Raw genomic sequence first — 24,548 nt, 5'->3', positions numbered from 1 at the left:
CTACTAATGCTCGATTGAGTGAGGTTCTGTTAAACATTTATTGGGTTCTAAATCAGATCAAGCTATTACTTCAAGCCTTGACTATGCTGAGAGCTACATGTATATACTCGTCTTTTCTCAAAATTCTATTTTCCTAAATCTATGACAGCTTGAGGGTGTGTGATACGTTTTGTTGTGAAATATAATTTATAATTTTAGATTTAAGGCTATTTTTGTTGTTTTTTTAGTGACTCGTGCCGTGCATTTTCGTTCGGAAAGCAAACTTTGATAAATTTGAAATAATAATGAAGATAATATGTTTTTGTACATTGTTGTGCATTTGAAAAAACATTTCTTCACAGTCGTTGGAAGTCTCTGAGACGCTGCGGTCTATTTCTTTTTCTATTGTGCTCATCTTAGTTATTTTCAAACTCATGTGCTCGACGTTTTCTTACTCTACATGCGCATAAGAAAAGGCTCAATGTTATGTACCACGTACTCTATCCTACAAACTTATTTTATATTTACGCCACTAAAAAGCGAAAATTAAATTACTTTTAAATAAAAAAAAAAAACGCCTCAAAAAAACACCAAGGAACTGCAAAGTAAAAAATAACCGATTACACTTACATCCTATTTCCTACCCAAAATTAGAAATGAAATTTAAAAATTCCAGTACAAAAATAAACTAAACTAAACACCCAATTATAAAACAAACACTGATTTTAATTAGTATACGATGAATTATTTTAAATACCTATCTAATTATATACGATCTCTTAATTTTTAATAACCTTTTGAAATCAGGGCCTCCTATAAACTACTAGCTGATGTAACTGAGTACGTTTAGTTTTAAAGACTAATTTTGCGTTTAGTTGAATTAGTGTTTAATTCAGGATTCGGTGGGTTGTCAGTTACATTAGGTAGTAGTTTATAGGAGGCCCCAACTTCAAAAGGTTATTAAAAATTAAGATATTGTATATAATTAGTAAGGTATTTAAAATAATTCATCATATAGTAATTAAAATCAGTGTTTGTTTTATAATTGGCTGTTTAGTTGATTTTTGTACTGGAATTTAAAAATAAATTTCATTTCTAACTTTGGGTAGGAAATAGGATGTAAGTGTAATTGGTTATTTTTTGCGTTGTAGTTCCTTGGTGTTTTTTGAAGGCGGGTTTTTTTTTTTATTTAAAAGTAATTTATAAACAATTTGTTCCAACAGGAGAATGCCTAATTGCAGGTTTCTTAAACCTCAAAATCATTGTTTAATGCTTATTCCATGAAATTGTTGTACTTGCCTGACCAATGCTCGATCTAAGTTTAATAGCAGCTTTATGAGTCATTCTGGCACCCGAAGTACGAAAAAATGGCATTCAATGTCAAAACAAGCAGGAACTTATTTTCTCCATCGAAAAAGCCAGGATAAAAATTTTTAAGAACATTCTTCAACTTCCATGATTTTAAGACTGCTAAAAGTGATTGAAAGGAAGTGGGGAAGTATTGATTACTATGGTTTTTCAGGGCAAAATGCTCGTTGTCCTTACAATTTTGTCCAGCTTTAACAGTGCCTTTTTTAATTATTATTAATCACCGCAAAACATTCATATTTTATATTTTAAAATATTTTGCTTTCCACAACGATTTTTGGCATAAAAAAGCACTTCATGTATAAATTTCACTGAATTGTTTCAGAAATGACTTTTTTCTGGGCAATTTTCTGCTGTCCTTATAATTCTGATCACCACTGTATATCTTCTAATTATGCTTCAAATATTTTTTTAGTCATTTCCTGTGCTTTCTGCTCCACAAAATATGTACATTTAAAAGTTGATATTTACTAGATGTTTTTCAATATATATATATATATATATATATATATATATGTGTGTGTGTGTTTTTGTTTTTTAAATCTTTTAATATTTAGCAGATTGGATTTTCGCCATTGTTGGTTAACTTTGTGAAAGAATTGGCAAAGAAAATTATCTTCAAAACACACCTTTTGCAGGTATGCTATATAATTTCTAACTTCCATTATTATTATTTGATGACTCATTTATTTAGATTTTTGCTACATTTTTTAAATTTTATCACAATGACTTACAAGCATGTTTGATAAAATCACAGGTTTTTATGTTTTGTTAAAGCAAAAAACTGCATGTGTGTGATATTCAGAAACAAATACTGCGAAGGGGGTCAAAGCTATCTCGTACAAAGGGGCACCTGCCTCCTCACTTCCAAAAGTCTTTGCATTGAAATTAATAGTGATTTCCCCCGAAAAAGGTGTAAAAAACACCTTTTTGGAACATCAAAATGCTACCAAAAGGGGAGGTGCACAACTAGACCCCATTAGGAGTCTACATACGAAAACTATCTAGGACATGCCATTTTTGAGTTATGCGAGATACATACGCACATACAAACGGAGGTCATGAGAAAACTCGCAGTAATTAACTTGGGGATCATCAAAATGGATATTTCAGGTGTCTATACATTCTTAGGCATATATCCATGTGTGGTTGGGTTGCAAAAAAACTCAATATTCATTCGGGAGGGGGGGGTGGCAAAATGGAAATTAAGGCCGATTTTTGGGTGAAATTTTTTTTTTGCGAATACAATACTTCCTTTACTTTGTAAAAGGAGGTAAAAAGTAATGATCGTTTGAACAATGATTTTTATAGGGGAAATTGATTGATTTCATGAAAATAAAAAATAAAAATTCCAAATAAATGGACTGTTCTAATTTTATTTCATAAGAATTTGACTTTGAAATGGAAGGAGAAAGTCTGTGGTGGACATCCGTCCTACAATTTTTGATGCCATATTCCATATTTTTAAAAGTTATCAAAAATACTAAAAGTTGGTAATTTCACCCAATTTTACAAATTTGGAAGAAAAGACAGCTTCAGGGGATATGCCCCTCAATCCTCCCTCCCCCACTTTTTTGACTCCCCACTTTTTTGGTTCGCCATCCGCCTATGGAAAGGTTATTGGGGTCATCCCCCCCCCCCCCACTAAACTGTTGGCAATATAATGTCGCACGAAGAAATTCTGCCATAAGATTCATCTCATTTGCACATTTAATAGAGTTACAAATGATTGTTTGAAAAAATAAAAGTGATTGAAACTATTTAAGAAAAGGAGTTATGTATTTTGTTTAAAACCATCTTTTATGGCAGAATAAATACCTTTTTTTTCTTTACAAAGTATTATTGAAAACATGCTTTTAGTGATGTTTTTCTGCATACAATATGCATGGATGTCAAATATCACTAAAATATATTGTACTCATAATTTTCAATTACATGATTATTATAAATACAAGTAATTACAGTTATTTTTCAAAGTTACTATTTAAAAAAATAGTTCATTTTATTTTATACGAAATTGATAAAATGAAGTTTATGCTCCACTTGGCCCCTTATTCCTGCACAATTTAGTGTTTTATATTGACACCCAAACAGCTTAGTAAAAATTTCGTACCTAAAACAATATTTTTGAGCATTATCCTCCTAAAATGTTAGTCTGTGTCTGCCCCTAGAGATATTTAAAGGTTTAAAAATTGTGTACAATTCCTTATGATGTATAACATTTAATCTTACATCCCCGTTTTTCTGCATCAAAACTTGCCTTTGTTGGTATTGTGTTATCTCTTGATATAAACTTATAACTACTTGAATGATACTTTTTTTGTCCATTGAAAAAAAAAGCAAAAAACCTAGTTATTTCCCTTTACTTTATTATTAATTTTTGTCCTTTTGCCAGTTATTCACATAACTCGGAGCTGTGTCTATAATGGCAAACAATAAATTGGACATATGTGTCTTTATTGGGCCAGAACTTTCATTTCTAAAGAGAAATTTAAAAAAATTTCTAGCATCACATAAATTTTCATCTTAAAATTGATGGCCAACAATGTGATGGCATCGCTTGACTTTGTTATTCAGATATTGTTGCCTTGCTTTTGTTTCTCCAAGTTATTTTTAGTTTTGTCAATTGCTAACTAAATAGCTACAGTTTCTGAAATATTATACAGTAGACTAAGTTTTTAATTAGTTTCTGCTAAATTAAATGAATTTTACTGATTTTGCTCTTAGTAGTTTTTTGGGGGGAAGGAAGGGGGGGAGGGAGATTAAAATAGATACGTACTTTTGCATATTTTATGTTAATTGATGAAAATGTATTTGTGTTTTCATTTATATTCTTTACCTAGATGTAAATGCATATCCTTCTGTAGGGAAAGCAGACTTTAATAACTGAAAAGTGGGAATTAAGTATTGATAGTTTTAATATATGAATGAAGAATAATTTTAAATAAATCATAATCTATGATATTAATTAAGTGGAGACTAAAAAAATCTGTTAACCCTTTCTAAAATTTTTAATGCCTTTGCAGTTGAATTACAGTTATTACCACTCCTCAAGTAAACTTCATTTTCTCATCATTAAAAATTTCAAGCACATGCTACCTGTGTATTACATCCCTAAAACTGCAATGAAAAACTTCCTTCTCTGAAACTAAAGATTTTTTTCCCCCTTTAAACATTTTAGCTTTATTTTTCGCTCCCAACTAAAGATATTTAAAAAATGTAGGCTTCCTCACACACACACATGAATCTGCAATGCACATTGCAGTGTCATACTGTTTCTGTTGCCATGTAGGGCTCAACCAATGGCAATTTTTGGCCGATGCCGATCGTTGGCCGATTATTTTTTGTTTCAAAAGGCCGATGGAAACACCTTACTAAAGACGGCCGAAATGTAGATTTCAACTATTTTTTAAGGTATTCAGTACGATGTAGAAATTGATGGCAAGTCATATTTTAAGAAAATGAACGGATAAATAAATATGATGGCTAGATAGGTATCTCTGACATATTTATATTTAATACTTTTTTAATGAAAATATCATACCAAAAATCACAGCAAAGTAGAGAAAACCACATGGGCCGTAAGCATGGGCGTGCGCAGAGCTTCATTAATGGGGGTTCCACTATACCAGGGAGCCTTGGCGTTTAGATAACTACCGGAAAAGGGTTGTGGGGCGGTTATATAAGTGTATGAAATCAGTGGCATCTGAATTTATTTAAAAAGCATCTTAAATATAAAGGATTTCGCTCTGGTTTAAAATGGAGTCAGAGAGTCAAAACTAGATCTAAATATTAGAAATATGAACCTGATTGCAAGCATGAGATCCAATCAAACAAGGGGGGGGGTGTTCTTCCCCAAGGAAATTTTCGAAATTGTAGTCTTAAAAATGCATTTTAGACTATCTTTGGTGGTATTAGGGGGTAAAGGTTCAGGGAAGCTTCCTCCGTCCATCTTTTGAAACTTTTAAAAATGCAGCTGTTATCTCCAATTGTGTTGAAGTGGGTGGTTAAGAGACTCTCCCCTAGAAATTGCTTGAAATTGTAGCTCTCAGTCTTGCCAACTTTACGGATTATCCCTAAAATTTACGGATGTCACTTAAACTTTACGGGCTTACGGATAGACTCCCGGTTTTTACGGTTTTTAACTACAGTTTGTTTTGGAGCTGTTTTTTCAATCTAATCATATAACTGTTTTTTCAAAAAAATCCTCCAAAAAATAAAAAAAAACTCAGATTCGCTTGAAAAGTAGCCAAATAAAATGTTTGAAGCATCATCCAACATCAGCATTTGTTTCATAAAAGTTTGCGCAATACATAAATTGATATGCAGTTTCAATATTGATGCATTATTGATTGGACTTATACTTCTAAAAAATTTTTACTTAAACTTTGAACTTGACTTTTGAGAGGATGAAAAAGTAAATATCTTTCAAAAAAGGGAAACTGTTTCAGGTTTTTATTATACACATCTAAGAGATTACTATTAGCTTAATTGTATGAACATTCATCTTCATATTGAGTTAGGTTTTATATGTTTTCCATAAACTAAAATTTAATTTAATGTTAAAAATTGCAGTAATTAGCTTCATTCAAACATTGCAATTACATAATAAACTAGCTGTACCCAACGCGCGTTGCTACGCTAACAAAAAAATACATCATTATACTGATTTTCATGACAATCGGTTGAACGGGGCAGAAGTTGCTATTCTGCAGTGCCACCTGGTGGCGAGTGTCTTCAATGAGCATATTATGCACCTTCTCCGTGAAAAATACATATATATAGCAATTTTCATAATAATCGGTCCAGGTATCAAGTGAAGCCGTGACTATACTCAAATTTTGTACTCACGCAGTTTGCAAGATCAATCAATCGCTAAAAATATCAAATAGAAAAAGTTTTAAATCCCCCCGTTGCATGAAAAGCCATAAAACAATAAAGAAAGAATTTATTTGTTCAAACTCAGGAAAAATGGCAACAGCTAACTTCTTATCAATGAGATCTTTCACGCGAATTAATTTCTGCAGCCGATAATTTTATTCGTATTTATCCAATGGATTGTGACTTAAATTGGAATAAAAAAGGAACTATCGATCGGATTTTTTTCGAACTGGTCTATAAACATTCCCAGTACCAAAAATGACAAACGGTGAAAGTTTCAGCCAAATCTGCTGGGTAGTTTTTGAGTTCATGGATGACACACAGACAAACATTCATTTATATATATATAGATTTTATCATATTCTTATATTAATATTACACATGCATAATCTAATGTTATAATACTTCAATTAGTCTCAGTTTTATTAAATGCTTCGCAAAAAGTTTTACTGATGCCAGTTTTGAAAAGTTGGGCTCTAACAATAATGCAATTTCAATTGATCTTTGTTGATGTGGGGAGGAAAAATTTGGGGGGAAACTTTTCTAAATTGATCGAAGAACTTAAAACAATGTTTAAGGCTATCTTCAATGATGTTGGCGAGAGGGGACGTTTTCCTGAAAAATTTCCCAAGTTAACTTTTAAAATGCAGTTTTAAGAGGATCTTTTTTAATGTAAGAGGGGGGGGGGTGACATTTGCGGACCCTTCCTTGTTATTTTCCGAAACTTAAATTCCAGAAATACAATAGTAGATGATCTTCAATGATGTTATCATAGAGTTTGGATGCGCTACCCCAGAGAATTCTTCCAAATTAAATCTCTAAAATAGAAGTTTTAGACGTTTAATGATGATATTAACTTGAGGAGTTGTTCAGGGACCTCTTCAGAAAATTTTAGATTGAGGTCTGGAAAACAAAGTTTTAGACAATCATTAATGTTTCTCAGGGATTCGAGTGGGAGAACTATTCTTCAAGCTTCTTGGAATTGCCGTAATTTCCCTCCTGATATTTTCATTTGTTTGAAATTCGAGCATTTGCGGTCTCAGTAAAAATATTTTTAGTATTTTAGATTGATGTGGTACCATGACACAGGATTGGCTCTCGCCAAGGGTGCTACTGGAACAGAGGCCGTAATTTACCAAGTAAATTTCAAAAAAAAAAAAATTAAGTTTAAAGTTGATTACCTAAATGATTTTTTTCAAAGATTAGCAACAATCGAGCTGAAGGAAAAAATCCGTAATGCTCCTCGTCAAAAAATAATTTTGTATATATGGAGCATTTTCTGGGTCTGGTCTATACTTCTGCACTGCAGTGGCATATCTGGGAGGGTTAGTTACGGTTTTCCTCCCAGGATAATCTCTTTTTCGAAAAGGAGGTAGCATTTTAACTCTACAAGGGAAAAGAAATATTTTTTAAAAAAATTTCAAATTTTTCAAATAAGATGCAATATGTGTTACTAATTAAAAGGGGAACAAACTCCTGCCAGAAATATTACAAAAGATCGACTAAACCTGCTTTTCAAAGCGACAACTTCAAAAATTTTCCTGGGAAGCGTCTCCCCTTCTCTCGCTAAAACCATTCAAGATCATCTTAAACTTCGGCTTCAATTTCATAAATGTTCTGAGTTATGACTGTTCCCGAAAACTCTTACCCTCTAACAAAGGTCGGCCAAAATAGAATTTTTGGAGCTTCAATTTCAGAGAGAATTGAATCTCTCCTCCCTCTAACATTACCTGAAATCGTGTAAAACTGCGTTTTTCGAGTTAAAACAGAATATTACTTTGGGAGAATACCCTGTAGCCCTTTCTCAAAAATTGTTGAAGATAATCTACATTCACGTTTTTAGAAATTCAGTTGCAAAATTTGCCGGGGGAGGGTACTTGAACCACTCCTTCTATTATCAAAGATCGTCTAAAACTGTTTTTTCAACTACAGCTTTGAGGGTTTTCTAGGGGAGAAATCCCCGGATCCCCCTACTTCAGCAGGAACATTTTTCTTACGATTAGGTTTTGATGTTTCATAACAAATTGCTATTTTCATTAATGAATTTTAATGAAATGGTTTGAAGTAAGGGCACCATCCTTAAAGTTCACCAGGGATGCTAGACCCCATAGGTATGCCACTGAGCACCTTAAATTTTCACACTAGCTAAATTCATTTTTCTTTTATGAGAAAAGCATGATTTCCCTTGATATTTTTTACTAAGTGTTAAAATGTTATGAACTTTACTCGTGTAAAAGAGGGTAAAACATCCATTTGAAGGGTGTCAAAAAGAAGCTCCCATTCAAGTTTTGAACCTGACTTGATTTGGCAAAACATAAGTTCTTCCTCTCTGCTGCACCATTTAATGAAAATGTGTTTAAAAAAAAACTAATGTAACATCTGAAATGGGTATAGTTGAAGAAGAAATGACGAAGGCTGAGTGTGTGATGTAGAAGCTGGTTATGAGAAGCTTCTTTGCCAGTCAGTCCCATCCACCTTAGTCTCATTTCAGCCGCTTGCACATTACAGCAAAATATTATAGTTCCCTGGACTTTTAACTTATTTTATTATTATTATTGTTATTTATTTATTTATTTATTATTTTTGAACTAATGGGGGTACCGCAGTACACCTGGTGACCCCCGTGTGCACGCCTCTGGCCGTAGGAACACGTTTCTAACAGAAGAAAAGATAAAAGAGAAAGAAGTATTTAAAGGATAATGTAAAACACACTAGTGAAATAATCAATTAACCAATGTTTTGAAGCAGAAAAATTGCAAATTACTGCAAACACATGATTCGGTGTTACAAAGAACACATGTCTGCAGTAATTTGCAATTTTTATGCTTCAAAACGTTGGGCAATTGATAATTTTAATTTTCAGCACAAAGGTATTTATTCGTTATAGTACACTAGTAGTTTAATTATCTAAGATAAAATCAGAAGTAAAACAAATTTTTATCTAGAGATTTATTGTATTTCAATAATTAAAAACATAAAGAGAGAAATTTAAAATATTTCTATCAAAAAATATAACTTTTAAATGTTTTTGGAAAAGAAAAGCTGAAGAGAGCGAAGAGATGCTGTCCTTGAACTCAATCCTTCCCTTAGTGACTCCAAACATGGCCTGAAATTGCTTTTTCGGAACTTAATTTTCAAAAAATATCTCTGGTTGAGTACTTAAGCAAAATCCTTTCCTCTGAAGTTACAAACGAGGGCCAGCAATTGCGTTTTCAAGATTATAATTTCAAAAAACTCCGGAAGAAAAATCCCCCTACGCAATACTTCCGAAAATCGTCTAAAATTGGGTTTTTGGAACTTCAATTTCAAAAAATTGGCATGTTTGATCTTTTCACTTAACGCTTCCAAAATTCGTTCATTTGAAAAATTTGTGAGTGATAGTTCAATTAGCGGAAGTAACCCTCTGCGAGGGTTACTTCCGCTAATTGAAAATGTTTCCTACTATCATTAATATTCTTTTAAAGAAAATCAGCTAAAATTAGGTAACAGTGAGAAAATATGCCAGTAAAATTTAATAAAATTTTTTTTAATTTAGGTTTAGTTGTGTGTATAAAGCACTTTGTGAGAGATTTTTTGGCAGCCGAGTGGTGAGGTATCTGTTTTTCCTTTCCAAAAAATCGTATATTAAATCCTGCTTGGTACAAATTTAAATAAATAAATTTTATTCCATAAAAAGAAAAATAAACAAATAAAATTGACTTGGCTCCAGAAGATTAGCAAAATTGATTTTTAAAAAAGATACCAAGCACACAAACAATGTCTAAAACAATGTTTCATGACCTTTTTTGACCTGCAAATAGGCAAAAACTTTTGAAACAAGTTCGCAAGCCGGTGAGGGTTTTTTCCCCTTCTTTTTTCCTTTTTTTTTTTTTTGAAAAAAAAATCTTCCACTTGTTCACTGTTATAAATTTATGGAAAAAATTTCAAACCTGTAGCTGTTTTCCCTTTTTTTTTTCATTTCTTACAAAAAAAAAAAAGCAACTCGCATACCATTAAAAACATGTCAAAAAGGGTTTTAGACTAGTGAGGTTTTTTTGAACAAATATAAATGAATAAATAAATACGTAAAAAAAGTATGTGGTGTTAAAGAATTGATACAAACAATACGTGTTTAGACAAGTAATTTTTGCAACAACTAGGGTGGCACCGCTTTCTGCTGCTCACAGACCCCCAAAGATTACGTCGCAATGTTTCACAAAGATTTTTTTTTTGAGCAATATGAATCTAGTTTTAAGTGTAGCACAGTAGCAAAAAATGGGAGGGTTAGGGAGATACTTCCTGAAATTTCTCGAAATTGAAAATTCAAAATTGGATTAGGTCATTATTGGTATGGCCAATGGGGGCGATGGCCTCTTCCATGTAGGAACCTGCACAGGCAATTTTTTCAATTTAACTTCTCAGAATTGAAGATCCAAAAAGACATTTTAGCCGATCTTTGGTGATGTTAAGAGAAGGAGTTTGGGAGCCTTCCCCCAGGACATTTTGAAAAACTGAAGTCGTAAAGACGTGATTGTTGATATCTCAGGTAGTGTTAGGGAAAGTAATGAAATCAGTGACTTTCCTCCGGCAATTTTTCAAAACTAAGGCTCTAAAAAGCAATTTTAGATGACCTACAATGATGTTAGAGTGAGGGAGTTTTGAAGCATTCAATGGAAATGATTACAAAATTGAAGTTCTAAAGCACGATTTTAGAACATCTCTTTCAATGGAAAAAGGAACTGCATGGATAAACTAATAAGTTTTAGTTGTTTTTGATAAAAATGATGTAGCAGCCGGCCCCCTTCCCCCAAATGTGTACAATAGATATGTACTAGTAAGTTAAAAATCAACTGCCCCCTCCTTGAAAAAATTCTAGATCTGTCGTTGCCCTTGGAATTATTTTGAAATTGAAATTTCAAAACCTCAATTTGTGAGCTGACCTTCGATTATGTTAGTTGAAAGGGGTTTGCTGGTTTTACACCAGAGTTTCTTTGAAATTGAAATCTAAAAAGCAAAACTGTTGGCCATTTTGATGACATAAGAGAAAATTATGTGGTACAGGGACTGCCCTCAACATTTTTTTGAGATTGAAGTTGAAAAATCGCTATTTTAGACAACCGGTTAGCTCTTCTTAAAATTAAATGTAACACCATCTTTAATGACGCTAGGGTAAGAAATGGGGTTCAGGAACTCTTCCCCAGCAGTTATTTAAATTTCACTAGTCAGTTCTCCATGAAAGACCTTGGAAAAAAAAAATGCTCTATTGAAATGGAATAAAAATTCTCAACTTTGTGGCCAAAACTTTCTTTTGATTGACAATGTAACAGCTTAAAACATCATTTCTATAGTTTTTTTTTTAAGTATACCTTGTTAATATTTTAAGAATATACTGTATATACAGTACAACCTCGATATCTCAAATCTCTCAAGAAGGAAAAAATATTCGAGATGTAGAAGTTTCGAGCTATCAAGGTTTTGAAAAAAATAACAAATAACTCTCACAATGATATGTAGATATATCACACTGCATAAACAACAAACTCTAATTCTTTTTAGCACTTTACTGAGTTTTAAATGTATTTACATATCTGTTTTGATGTGAGGACAATAGCTAGTATCTAATTTGCAGGGAAGGAAAAGAAAGAAAAAATTATTAGAAAAAAAAAGTCCTTAATTGAAATCTGTGCCTTCTCACACAGTTCTTTTGAATCTGCACAGTTTTTTCTAAAGCAGCAATTGCACCAAATGATTCTGTTCCAAAATTTTCTGTTGATTCCAGAAATCGCCGCAGCAATTGCACTGCATTCTCAGCTTCTTTCATGGAGACTTTTTCAAACTCTTGTGGTTGCTTAATTCCTTCCCTTTCTTCTACAGAAATCTCTACAGTTAAACTTGAAATAATTTCTTCATCTCTCATTGTTCCACATGTTTGAAGTTCATTTTCTACCTTCAAAAAATCCTCGAATGAAAGGTCAGTCTTGTACACTTTTTGTACTGATGCCCAATGATCTGGATGTAAATTTTCTTCTTCGATTGTGTGATTGGTGAAATCCATATCCTCCTTTTCACTAGCAGGAATCCCTGCTCTGATAAAGCAGTTTCTTATGGGGGTCTCCGTCAGAGCCGTGTCCAAGGGGAGGGTTTTAGGGGTTAAACCCCTCCCATTGGAGAAAAAATAATAAGCCAAAAGAAGAAAATGTATAGTTGACTTTAATAATTTTCAATGTGAAAGTTTGTGTAAAGCGCTTTGAAAGAAAACCTCGAAGTTTTTCTGCAATTTAAGACTGTTAGAGCTTTACCAACTGGAATAACATCTTGTAAACCTGTGGGGGGGGGGGGGGAGAATCGCTAAATGAGAGATTTGTCAACACAAAGCATCAACAGCGTTAATATTGCTTGATGACTCAGGAGGTTATGATGAATTCGGTATATGTTGCAGCTGCGAAGATGCATTGTGTTTGGTAATGTAATTTGCATCCACAATAAGCTTTTTCTTGTTTAGTGTACAAAGCATTACTTCAGAATACGAAACCCAATATACATGCTATATTATAAAAGAATCTGTGAGCAGTTTTTAATATTAATTGCAATAAATATACCGCACAGTAAACAGACTTGATTGGGCAGTTCTCAAAAGGTGGGAGCAAACACAGACCTCAACTTTGAAGCTTCAATACCAAATAACTTTCATTTTAATTGACTCAAAATTTTTTGAGTTAAATAATAATACTGTATAGAGACAAGAATTGACATAAATTATGGAAAAAATGATCTTCAAGTACCCTTAAAAAATATTTTCTTTGCTAAAAGGCACAATTTTGGACTTTCAAAATGTTAACTGAGCAAATGTACCATCAAAAAAATTTTTTTATTATTATTTCCAAACCTTTCAAAACAAAATTAAGGGTATGAATCTCAAACTGATATTTTTTAATAATATTTTCTACAAATTAAACAATTAAAGACAGATTATTTATTGTGTAAAAAATTTTAGAAAAAAAGGAAGTTGGAAGTTTTATGTATGTCCAAAAGTTACGATCTTGACAATGCTATTATTAGAGTACAAAATATATGATTTATATATTTTAAAGGTATTTTTCGATCCTCAAAATCAATTGTTAATCATTTTAAAATGTTTTCATATGTTTTTATGCAGTATCTTTGAAGCAAAATCATTTTTCTTAAAAGTATATGTGAGATGTCCAAATTGCGTTACGATCTAAACGCCGATAATTCTGTCTATTTATTCAATAATATAATATGATCTTCTGTCTTGTAACCTTAATAAAAAAAAACGTCCCATTGCTCCACCCCCCTTGGAGGAATTCGCGTTCACATAGTTCACATAGGGGCACATATATGTACCAAATTTTGTTCGATTTCGTGCTGTAGTTTCTGCTGTAGAGCGGCCACAAAAAACTGGTCACACACAGACGTGACACACACATACACACACACAGACAGACAGACATTTTCCAATAGTCGAAATGGACTCAGCACACGTCAGAACGTTCGAATCCGTCAAAATTCGAAATTCGAAAATTTGCACGAATCCAATACTTTCTTCTATATATTAGATATAGAAGAAAGTAAAAAGGCTATTATGATGTTAATTTCTTTAATCCATTAGTATTTTGCACAATTAATACGTTATGCATTAAACATTACTTAAATAACAGTAGAAACTCAAGTTATGATCGTAACGAATAGTAAACAAAGGGGGCAAAAATCGCCAAGCAAACCCCGATTGGCGACAACTCACAGCATACGATAAGCAAAGGGTTACCAGAGAGGAATTCAGGTTTTCGCCAATAGCGTCGGTTTTGGCGACTTTATCACCTGCGCTGGCAAAATTAATGGTTTTTTTTTTCGGATTCTACGAAACCATAACAAAATTTTATTATATTAAGACCAGTATATAAGGTCATTCATGTACTTCATAAATCCTCTATGTTTCATTGCAGAATTTAAAAAAAAAGATAAAATTTTCATTGGAAAAGTTCAAAAACTGAAACTTTCATTATGATGACTGGACAACTGTACGTCCAAAATCTGTTACCTACAGACCGATCATTAAATTAGCTATTTATTAATTTTTATAAATACCTGCTGTCTTTTTATGTTTGTGTATGATGTTCTGGGTGTACATACTATGCAATAAAAGCAAAATTGATTTCAAATTCCAAAATTTTAAAAATGGCTCAAAAGCAACATTTTTGTTCCCACCTTTTGAGAACTACACGATTAAAACCGAAAGAAACAAGGTTTGATTAAAAAGAGGATGTAAAATGAAGGAATACTGCTGCTACTTGCACAGCTAGAATTATTCTTCGGGGGGGGGGGGGGTATAGCGGTCCTTACAGGTCTATAAATGCCATGCTGGGATTGGCAATTTAACCTAAAATGAAAGTTTGGTGGATAAACTCTCAGCCCCCCCCCCCCCCCGGGAAAGAATGCAGAAGCTATAAAACCCCTCCCTTTATGAAAACCTGGACACGGCCTCGTCTCCGTAACATTTCTCCATGCAAAATCAGCCATTTTCATAGCTTGCAAAATGTTAATTGAAAAATTGCAAGCTTTATCTTCAGCAACACTATCTAGAAGACTTCTTACAAGTTGCGCTCTATAACCAACTTTGAAGCTACGAATAATTCCCTGGTCGAGTGGCTGCAATTTCGAAGTCCTGTTTGGGAGCAAAAACGTCACAGTAGTATTTTTCAGAGCTGGAAGATAAACCTGAGCATTGCAATTATCGATGAAAAGGTCTTTTTTCTTTTGACATTTTTTATCAATCTCCTTCGGCCAGTCAGAGAAAATTTCGTTGGTCATCCAAGCTTTTGCATTAGCTTTCTAGGCCATTGAAAAAGACTCCACTTTCGCAAATCACCTGAGTTTTTTCAAACGTCCTATCATAAGGGGGGGGGAGCTTTTCTTTTCCACTTTGATTTGCAGCCATTAGCACAGTAACACGAAGTTCACTTTGCTTGCCACCTCTGTCTTCTTCTCCTTTGAATACAGGGATTTTATTGGGCAAGCACTGAAAGAACAATCCAGTTTCATCAACATTGTACACATCATCTGGTTTGTAGTCTTTTAGAAGAGAAGTCAATTCTGCGAGCCTCTTTTCACAGGTTCCTGGATCGACAAAAGCACTTTCATTGCAAAGTTTCCGAAAAACGATGTTGTGTCTCTTTTTAAAGTTTTCCAACCAACCGTTGCTAGCTTTAAATTCATTTTCTGCTCCCAGTTCTTTCTCAAAATCTTCTGCTTTCTGCTGCAACATGAGTTCACTCACAGGAATGTTCTGATCTGGGCACTGAATAAATCATTTTCGCACACATTCTTCTACTTCTGGATAAGTGGATTTTCGAATTTTCATTTTTTGCAATTTCCTTGATCATAATTTTTTACCATAGCTTGATGGTTTTTTATTATTGTTAAAAGGTGTTCTGGTAGGGATTTTAAACTTAGCAGCGATTTCAATTTTCTTCATCAGCATGTTTTCATGAACAAACTTTAATTTTATCCTCAATTGATAACACATTCAATTTATGCTTTTCACCAGCCATTTTGCAGGAGTTAAAAATCAGACTGAAGAAGAATGCGTTTTCACTGGAAAACTGGTCAACTACAAAAATTCCACCCACTGTTGTAATAGTGAACATGTGTTCCAAACTAGAAGAAAAGAGAAAAAATCCAACCTTTAGAGAAATCAGACAAAAGTGTGCACCCCCCTCATACCAACGCTCCCCTATTCTCTTACCCCAATGCTCATAGTTTCCAGGAAAAAAGGGTGAAGGGCTACATGCAAATGTCTCCATAACTGATTCTGCTACAAAATTTTCAAAGGGAAAAGCATCACTTAAACCTTGCTTCTGTGGCAAACATTTTGACATAGCGAGGGTTTTGAAAAATAAATTTCGAGAAAACTATAGAAAACACTTAAGAATTTTATGCAAAATGGAGGGAATTTTTTTTTTTTTTTTTTTTTTTTTTTTTTTTTGAGACATCAAGGATTTTTTGAGATAAGGAGGTTTGAGATATCAAGGTTTGACTGTACTTATTTTTAAAGTACATACTGTGAAAGAATCAAATCGCAAAATAATCCAAGAAAGAGCATTGTTCAATCCATTCAATATCCAGGGTACTATTTATTCTTTGTGGTAATATATAAGGAAAAGCAGGTAGAGATGAGTTCAGGCTCATTTTTGAGAGCCCGGGCCCTCCCGAGCCCAAGTGATAAGGAATGATATTGTCTCCGACAAAAATCCGAGCCCGCCCGAGCCCGAAGGAAATTTTCTCATATCAAAAACTGAGCCTTCTACAGTCTGACATGATCTCTTTGTTAATGAAAAATGTTACGTCAAATGTTCTTCATTAACAGAAGTTTCTAAATTTTCTTAGAATGCTTCACTTCAAATGCATTACTGTATGACATATTGCAATAGTAATCGCAATAAAACACTATAAATAAGCGTTAATTAATTTATTTATTTTTGAGAGGTGGGGGGGGGTAAATTTGACATTGATTGAACTGATTTAAATGTTCCTTTCATTTTCTCACAGTAGGAAAATGTTTATTTGCTTTGAATTTGTATGGAGATTGGCGATTGAATATCTGTGCTTGAGCCCGCTCGAGCCCGAAACCTATTTTCGGTTCTAGAGCCCGAGCCTGTTTCGAGCTTGGGCTTGGGCTGAGCCCGTCTCATCTCTAAAAGCAGGCAGTTTTCATGGGCATTTCAATGACAGTCCAAGTTGAGTATGGGAAGGGGTATCAGAAAGGAAATTTCAGGAAAGCAGCATGAAGAAGGCGTTTATGGTTGTCATTGTATCCAAAAACTACTGGGTGTTGGTTTATTAATAAAAGGCAAAGAAGTCACAGTTTCACTAACGAAAGTGCAATCCAAAAAGCAAAGGTCATGCAAGGAGCAACACCCTTCCGCCCAAGCATGGGAGAAGCACTGGTTAGGAAAATATGTGATCCTGCTGTATGAAAGAGAATTTAGTGTACATATGCAGGGATATTTTTTGAGGAACACTGATGTACGAAGTATAAGCTAGGAAATATTTTTCAGAATCAGTCATGGGCTTTGCGCTGCGTATCTAAGTGTTGTTTAACTGAGTACCCTAATGCTTTCTTGGATACTTGTTTAATGAAGCATAAATTCAAGTATCCATCCTTCTCTTTGGAATTAATGTAAAGACTTGCTACTTGATAAACTTTTGTTCTGGCATGAGTGAAAATACAGTGTTAAATGCAACAGTTATGAGCTGCTTCAGGACATTGTCGGTTATGCTCAAAATTTTGAAGACTTCTGTCGTAAGATTATTTATCCGTTATTGTTTGAACATTCATCCATCATTATTAATGCACAAAATGGTCAAATGTATACTTAAATTGAAAACAAAAACTCCTCCAATAGGGCATGCCAATTTTCAGACGTATCAGTAACATGGGCTTCTGCCAATGGGCTATTATTCCATTAATTTCTGTTAGTTTTCCATAAGCTTGTTTTCCACCAATCAAAGCAGTGGGCTCACAACTGGTACATAACCCATTAGTGGTACATTTAACCTTACTCATTATGTGGAACATTGAAGGAGTTATTTTCAACATTTAAAAATTAATTTTGCTTCATCAAACTGACTTGTAAGCATTTTCAATAATTTTGCTCTAATATTTAGTTAGTAAAACTTGTATATATTGTCTCCTCAGAGCAACAGTAAGATAACTTAGTGTTATTCCTGGGAATAGAGGTCTTATCATTGCTCTGAGGCGACAATATATCCGTAGATTTTTTAGTTATAAAATAAAAAAAATTCTGTATTCTCTTTTTTTACAGTTGGACCAGACCCATGCACATAATATATCAACAAATGCTACGGATTTGAACTCCAAATTTCCTCAAACGTTATATCATAGCTGCATTGTTTATGCTGCTCTCTTGGCTATTGCTGTGTTTTTTGTTCTTGGAGGACTACTGGCTTGGCATGCTCGCCTCATTTCCAATGGTGAAACTAGCATTGAAAGCCATATCAATAAAAAAGAGCGTGAAAGGTACTCAAAAGCAGGTCTGGTAAGTTTTCATTTTATAAAGATAGCTTGGCATGCTTAAAATCCTCTGATTTTTTTAACTCCTGGCTAATTATAAAAGATCCAAAGAAAAAGTTCTTTAATACTATACTTGTGAAGGAAAGTAAATTAAAGAATAATAACTGTTGTATTTTTATTTAAATGATAAACGGAAAACATGAAGAAGTATGAAATTTGCAAAATTAGTGTGTATCACATTGAACAGAATTTTAATGACTGATATGAGTGCAGTAGCTTATGAAACTTCAAGTCTAAGGCAGTTTTACAGATATAGGAATTTTCCAAATAATGGAGTGCACAAAAATTAAAATTACTAACTGTAATAATTCTATAAAAGTGATTCAAAAAGATTGATGTTTAAGGGGGGAATCAATTTTGAAAGCCGAAATTTTTGAGTTTTTCGTGATTTTTTTAACAGGGACGAAATAATTAGAATTTGCTCAAACTTGGAGGGTATTTTATTCATGTTTTAAAGTACACTTATTAATGTTTTCAAGTCATTTCCTCCAGAAATAGTGGAATTAGAAGCTGCTGTCCATGGATGGTTGCCATCAGAGCTTGTTACTGATGAGCATTCCTGAAGTGACAATTTTTTATCTGTAATCAATAACAATTCTTTTTTTTCTGTAAAAACATACTTCCTAAGAATATGAACCTAATTGTGATCAAAAAGTTGAAAATTGTATAGTTTTGAGGTTTGATTACAATGTCAAGTTCTTCTACCATTTTTTCCTCACCTTTTTTGCATTAAAAAATATTTTTAATAATAATATCATCCCAGAGTTAAGTTCATGTAGATTTTTATTAAATAAAGAATATTCAAAAACATTTTGAGCTAGAATAACCACCAGTTGAAAAAAACTAGTTTCAAGAAAAAAAGTGTTCGAAAAAAATAAACTAGTGAAAACTAGTATTGGAACTGAGCAGAACATTGCATTGAGATTTTATCAACATATTCTTATGTAGTTTTGCTAACGTTTTATGACATAAAAAATGGATTTTTTGACCCATCTAAACTGGTTTCCCCCTCCCCTAAAAATGATTTATTGAAATTGAAAAGTGGGGAATTCTTCTCCCAATCATTTCTAGTGTTTAAATAGCATGCAAATGTTGTAGTTTTTGTGTATGTGTAAGTTTTATGATGGTGCTTAATTTCTTCAATGGAAGAAATTCTGAAAATTCATTTCAATTTTTCTGGTCTAAAATTTTGAATTTTTGTGCTTCAAAATACAATTGTAACAGATTACATGACTGTCAGTGCTGTAGGTTCATCTGTGCATCACAATGTGACACACAGACCTACACTTTGATTAAAATACTAAATAGCAGAAATTATTTTAATTTATTTAAAATGTTGATTTTTAAAACTTGATTAAAAGCGAATAACAAGAAATGTAGGCTCATAGAAACTGTCTTTCAGTGTCTGACACATAACTTTTGGCCAACATGTTTAAACATATGTATTTTTTTTTTTTAAATCCTATCAGGTTTATAGAAATCCTTATAACTTTGGCGCCATGAAAAATTGGAAAATATTTTTGAGCATTCCTTATCACAGGTAATTATTACAAACTGTTATTAAATTTTCAATTTTTGAGTTAATATAAATGAAATAGCCAGTATAAAATAATTTTTGAAACATCATTCACATGAAAATATTAAAGATGAATATTGTTTTAACTTTTCTTGTATCAATTTCCAATGTTATGCTATGAGCTGTTTATTTTGAATTTGGGGCCACAGAGGTGAAACTTTTCCACTTTTTGTGGGATTTCTATTTTTAATCAAAACTTGAATAAGGAATGATACAGAGAAAAATAAATTTTAAAAAGTAATAAAGAATCAGTGGCAGATGAAATCTTGAAAAATTCTAGACAAAGTAGCTTTTTATTAAATTTGCACCATACAGTTATATTAGAGAGAAAACTACTAGTCATTATCTAATGATGAAATTTAAATTATTCTTGGATATAGTGTCTGAGATAATTTGGTATAATTATAGGGTATTACCCTGCCTAACATACCACAAAATTCAGGGGTCACCTAGTCTTTTCCAGCATGCTGGGAAGAACGAGTTTTAAAAAATATATTTAATTTAACATTGTTAAAACATGTCTAACCGGAAACTTAAACTCAACGTGAGTCCTATACATTCAATAACATTAATAAATATTAATAACTTAACTTTCTTAAAATGTTAACTAACAATACTATTTTTGTGATTCTGGAAGCAAAAATATGATTGATTACAAATGATTATATTTTTAAAAAAATGAGTTAAAATGAACCATACATATCTAATCTTTAAGTCCGTAATCTTTCTATCTAACAATTTAGAGCCAAAATAATTATAATAATAATCAAAGCCTTAATATTTCGGAGATGGAAGTTTCAGTTCCTAGTTAATAAAACTAATTATTGAAATACCTTATCTTAAATATCTTGCAGTAACAAAAAAAAAATGGACTTGACTCACTTTCAAAGTAAACAACCTCCTTATTTTCTTTCGGACCAATAGCAATTTTGAAAATGCTTCGAACTGCTATAATTTATAAAGTGAAAATTGCTTAAATTAATGTAAATCCAAATTGTCTCAACTTGAAGAACGTTAATTTTGTTCAGTTGGTAAAAAAAGAATTGGTCTTCAGAATATATTTTCGAGCTTGAGACAATGAATTTAATAGATGCCTTTAAAAAATGCTGAATTTAACATTTTTGTGTATGTAAACACCCATTTGGTTTATCATTTGATTTTGGTGTAAGGGGGGAAGATCTGCCTAATCTTATGTGTATATATAGGGAAATGTGGGACAAAGTAAAATGTTGAAATATTTACTCTGCTTTTACCACCACTTATCTAGTAATATTTTAACTAACATGTAGTCTACTCCAGACAGGGAAAAAGGTACCGCCGAAGATTAAAGCATTTACAGGCAATTTTCATTTATTGTTTATTATTTTGTTATATTCATTATATTACAGGTAATTTTCAAAAATTGATACTCATTTTGTAATATTTGTTGTTATACTCGATTGCAAGTTTATTTGACAATGGAGAAATGAGCTGAGGCAGAGCGAAGGAAATAGTTCCTAGCGCCTTGTCCGATATTCGGGTGAAATGATGCTCTTTGCTTTAGAAATTGGATTAGTTAGTTAAACCTGCACATACCCAACCTTTTTTTGTCATAATTTCTGTCAATCGTTAAATATTTTCAATTTTACCAGAGAAGCAGGGCGGAGCATTTATCCACTTGAATCAAATGCGCCAGCCTATAGCAACTCAGAGGCAGGTGGCGCTGTCCTCTTATTCTTTAGTAAGTGTGATGTCTTATCTGTTAACTCGTTTTTTTTTTCCGTGCGTCGTGACATCATAGTCAACTTAAGTTGCAAGCAAGTATAGTCAAAAATTATTTTTGTTATTATAAACTGATAAAGTTCTTCGTCTTAGCATTTTAAATATTAATTGGGACCTTCTAATAATTGGTGAAGTATTTATTTAGTTAATATTAAGCTTATTTGTATTTTAAATATTTTGTTCAACTAGTCAAGTATATGTGGGGCAAAGTGGATAGGGTAAAATGATAGTTTGTTTACTCACTCAATCATTTACTAAATCACTTACGTTATTTTCTGATTCATTCACTCTTTTACGCACTCATTTATATATTTCTCATAGATTTATTTATTTTATTATTCATTTATTGTTTGAGTATCTTTTCATTTATTCATTCAACCTTTTATTTACTGATTTGTTTGATCAAATATATTTTTTATTATTCAACAGAAAATATATCATTAGAAAAATATTTTATTTTTCACTTTGCCACATGAAAAAAAAGGGAAAATTTTCCTTTTTTTTTTTTTGAAAGCTCAAATTTATTACCAAAAATAAAAGAATACTATTTCAATGCAAATTTCATTATAAAATACAATGTTCTTTCTTTATGTACTGTAATTTTCAAAAATAAATTTCCAACTTGTTTATTTTGAAAAAGCTCAGTCATCTTAACTATTTCACTTTGCCCCACTTACCACTATATATACAATATGAAAATTTTTCTGGCAGTCTGAAATTTAAAATGACGAATTTTTTTTCTTTACCTGAATAGGGTATAAAATAGTTAATTACTTACAACCAGCTTTTGATTGCATATCTACTAAACATAACAAGTATTCCTGTTTGTTATTTTCTGAAGAAAGCAAAAATGTATTTTATTTAAATGCCAATTTTAAATTTCACTGCGTGAAATTCTTCCAAACTAAATGAATTTGCAATTTTTCAACAGAAAAAGGTACAAACTAGTACTGATAACTTGTTATGCTTTGTGCTAAGTTGTCTCATTAATTTGTTATTAGTTAGAATATCTCAAATGCTTTAATTTTTTCTGCCCAAGCTTCTATGGATCCTTTAAATTATATCAAAGTACATTTCTCACTAATAGGTTAGTCATTTTTGTAATTTTACTTGTGTTTAAACTTAGTTATGAATAAAAAATAATGAATAGCAATGAATGTGTAATTTAGTACAAGTGTTACATATTAAATTTTATAATATTGTACAGGAAATTAATATAACCCCCAAATTAATTTTATTTTTATTTTAACTATATTTTTTGAAGTAATGGTAAATTTCATAGAAAAATTATTGAAGTAAAAACAGTTAACAAAAACATTCTCTATAATCTTCAAAATATGGGGCCCCAAGCATTGCAAATCAGAGTGAGTTAGTCGACAGTTCTTAGTGTATTTTTGTGCTGTTTTTTCCTTCAGAAAATGTATGCAATTTTCTTACTTTTAAATTTGTAAAGTGCCTATTTCTTTGCATTGTTCATAGGCAAATTCTTTTCTTATGTTCAAAAAATTTATCAATGTTTGATAGTTAAATAGGATGAACTATAGATTCATATCAAATTTTAATGCATATTTGGTGCATTTTTTTTTTTTTGTTATTAGCTGTTTTTAGAAGCTTTCTGAATTTTTTTATGAAAAAGTTATAGATATGCCCTGATTTTTTTTTTTTACAATGTATCATAAGATATTTAAAATTTTGTGCATTTTTAGATCATGGTGGCGAATTATACTTCCATATTGTGATGAACCCTACGGAGATGGTGTACAGTGGAATTTCTTAAGTGAATTGGACTATGTTGGTAATGGAAAAGAAATCTCAAAGACTTGTTTTGTGAAAATTTCATAAAAAATGTGTTGTTATATGCATCAATTTCATTACATATTTATCTTTACAATGTTCCAAACATGCCAAAAAAAAGTCACCAATCTTGTGCATTTAAGTGATATCATTCATTGAAATGTTCTGTGTGTGTGCATCCTTTTATTGCATTTCACTTGGTTTTCCAGCTTACAATCAGAGGTGAGAGTTTGCCGTCTTTTGACAGACTTCCGTTTTTTAAGAAAAACTTTGAAACTTAGTGAAACAAAACAAAATAAAAGTTGAAATATAATAACTAATCAGTAAATGAGTAAAGTCTGGAGAAATTCCAAACAAATTAGCTACTTTATTTAATTCGTATTATATACTCATATTAAGGAGAAAAAGACGGCTCATTACCTAATGATGAAAATACAGGGTGACGAGAAATTACTTGGACACACATAATACAGAATAACTTGAATACTAATGAAAAGCATTAAAGTTAACAACCAAACTTCAAAATGAATATGAATACATTTTTTCGTCTAATATATTTATAAATTTTCATAGTGGCTATCTTTAGCCTTAATACAGAGCTTTAAATGTGTCACAAAATTTTCGGCTATGGGCCGCAATTCACGTACTGATAATTTTTCCCATTCTTTGCATAAGGATTTCTTTAGGGATACCAACGTTTTATGAGGTTTTTTTTGCACACACCCTTGTCTCAAACAAGGACCAAACAGAATAATCTGTTGGGTTCAAATTTGGGGAGTACAGTTTTCCATTCTTGAGCTCCAATGAAGTCCAGAAAATGTGTCTTGCACCAACCTTGAGTGCCTTTAGCTCTGTGCATGTGCAGAATCCTGTTGGAAGGTCCATTTTTTGTTTCCAAAGAACTTTTGCGACCAAGGTAAGAGAACATCTTCCAAAATGAATTTGCAATATGTTTCTTGATTAATCTTTATCAGTTGATCAACAAAAACAAGTGGTGTTTTCCCACTAGCACATATCCCACCCTAAACCAGTCTCATGGGGTCATTGATGCTGGTAAACAATGCAAAAAGGTCTTCGAGATAAGGGTGTGTGCTAAAC

At 32.2% G+C, this 24,548-nt stretch overlaps 1 protein-coding gene across 4 annotated transcripts in view; it reads left to right on the top strand.

Annotated features, from left to right (window-relative positions):
* LOC129218381 (palmitoyltransferase ZDHHC16-like) overlaps positions 1–24,020 on the top strand; it is a 53,723-nt gene extending 29,703 nt beyond the window's left edge. For 3 of the 4 annotated variants that reach the window (XM_054852624.1, XM_054852625.1, XM_054852623.1), the window contains exons 6-9: positions 1,905–1,985; positions 18,051–18,284; positions 19,789–19,859; positions 23,363–24,020. In XM_054852624.1, coding sequence (XP_054708599.1) covers positions 1,905–1,985; positions 18,051–18,284; positions 19,789–19,859; positions 23,363–23,498 — 522 coding nt within the window. In that variant the 3' untranslated portion in view covers positions 23,499–24,020. The remainder of the gene's footprint in view (positions 1–1,904; positions 1,986–18,050; positions 18,285–19,788; positions 19,860–23,362) is intronic. The other variant, XM_054852626.1, reaches the window with a different exon arrangement.
* The last annotated feature ends 528 nt before the right edge of the window (positions 24,021–24,548 follow it).

Source organism: Uloborus diversus, chromosome 3, assembly GCF_026930045.1.
Source record: "Uloborus diversus isolate 005 chromosome 3, Udiv.v.3.1, whole genome shotgun sequence".
Taxonomy (NCBI): domain Eukaryota; kingdom Metazoa; phylum Arthropoda; class Arachnida; order Araneae; family Uloboridae; genus Uloborus; species Uloborus diversus.
The sequence above is the reverse complement of the archived record's forward strand: the minus strand, read 5'-3'. Positions and strand labels throughout refer to the sequence as shown.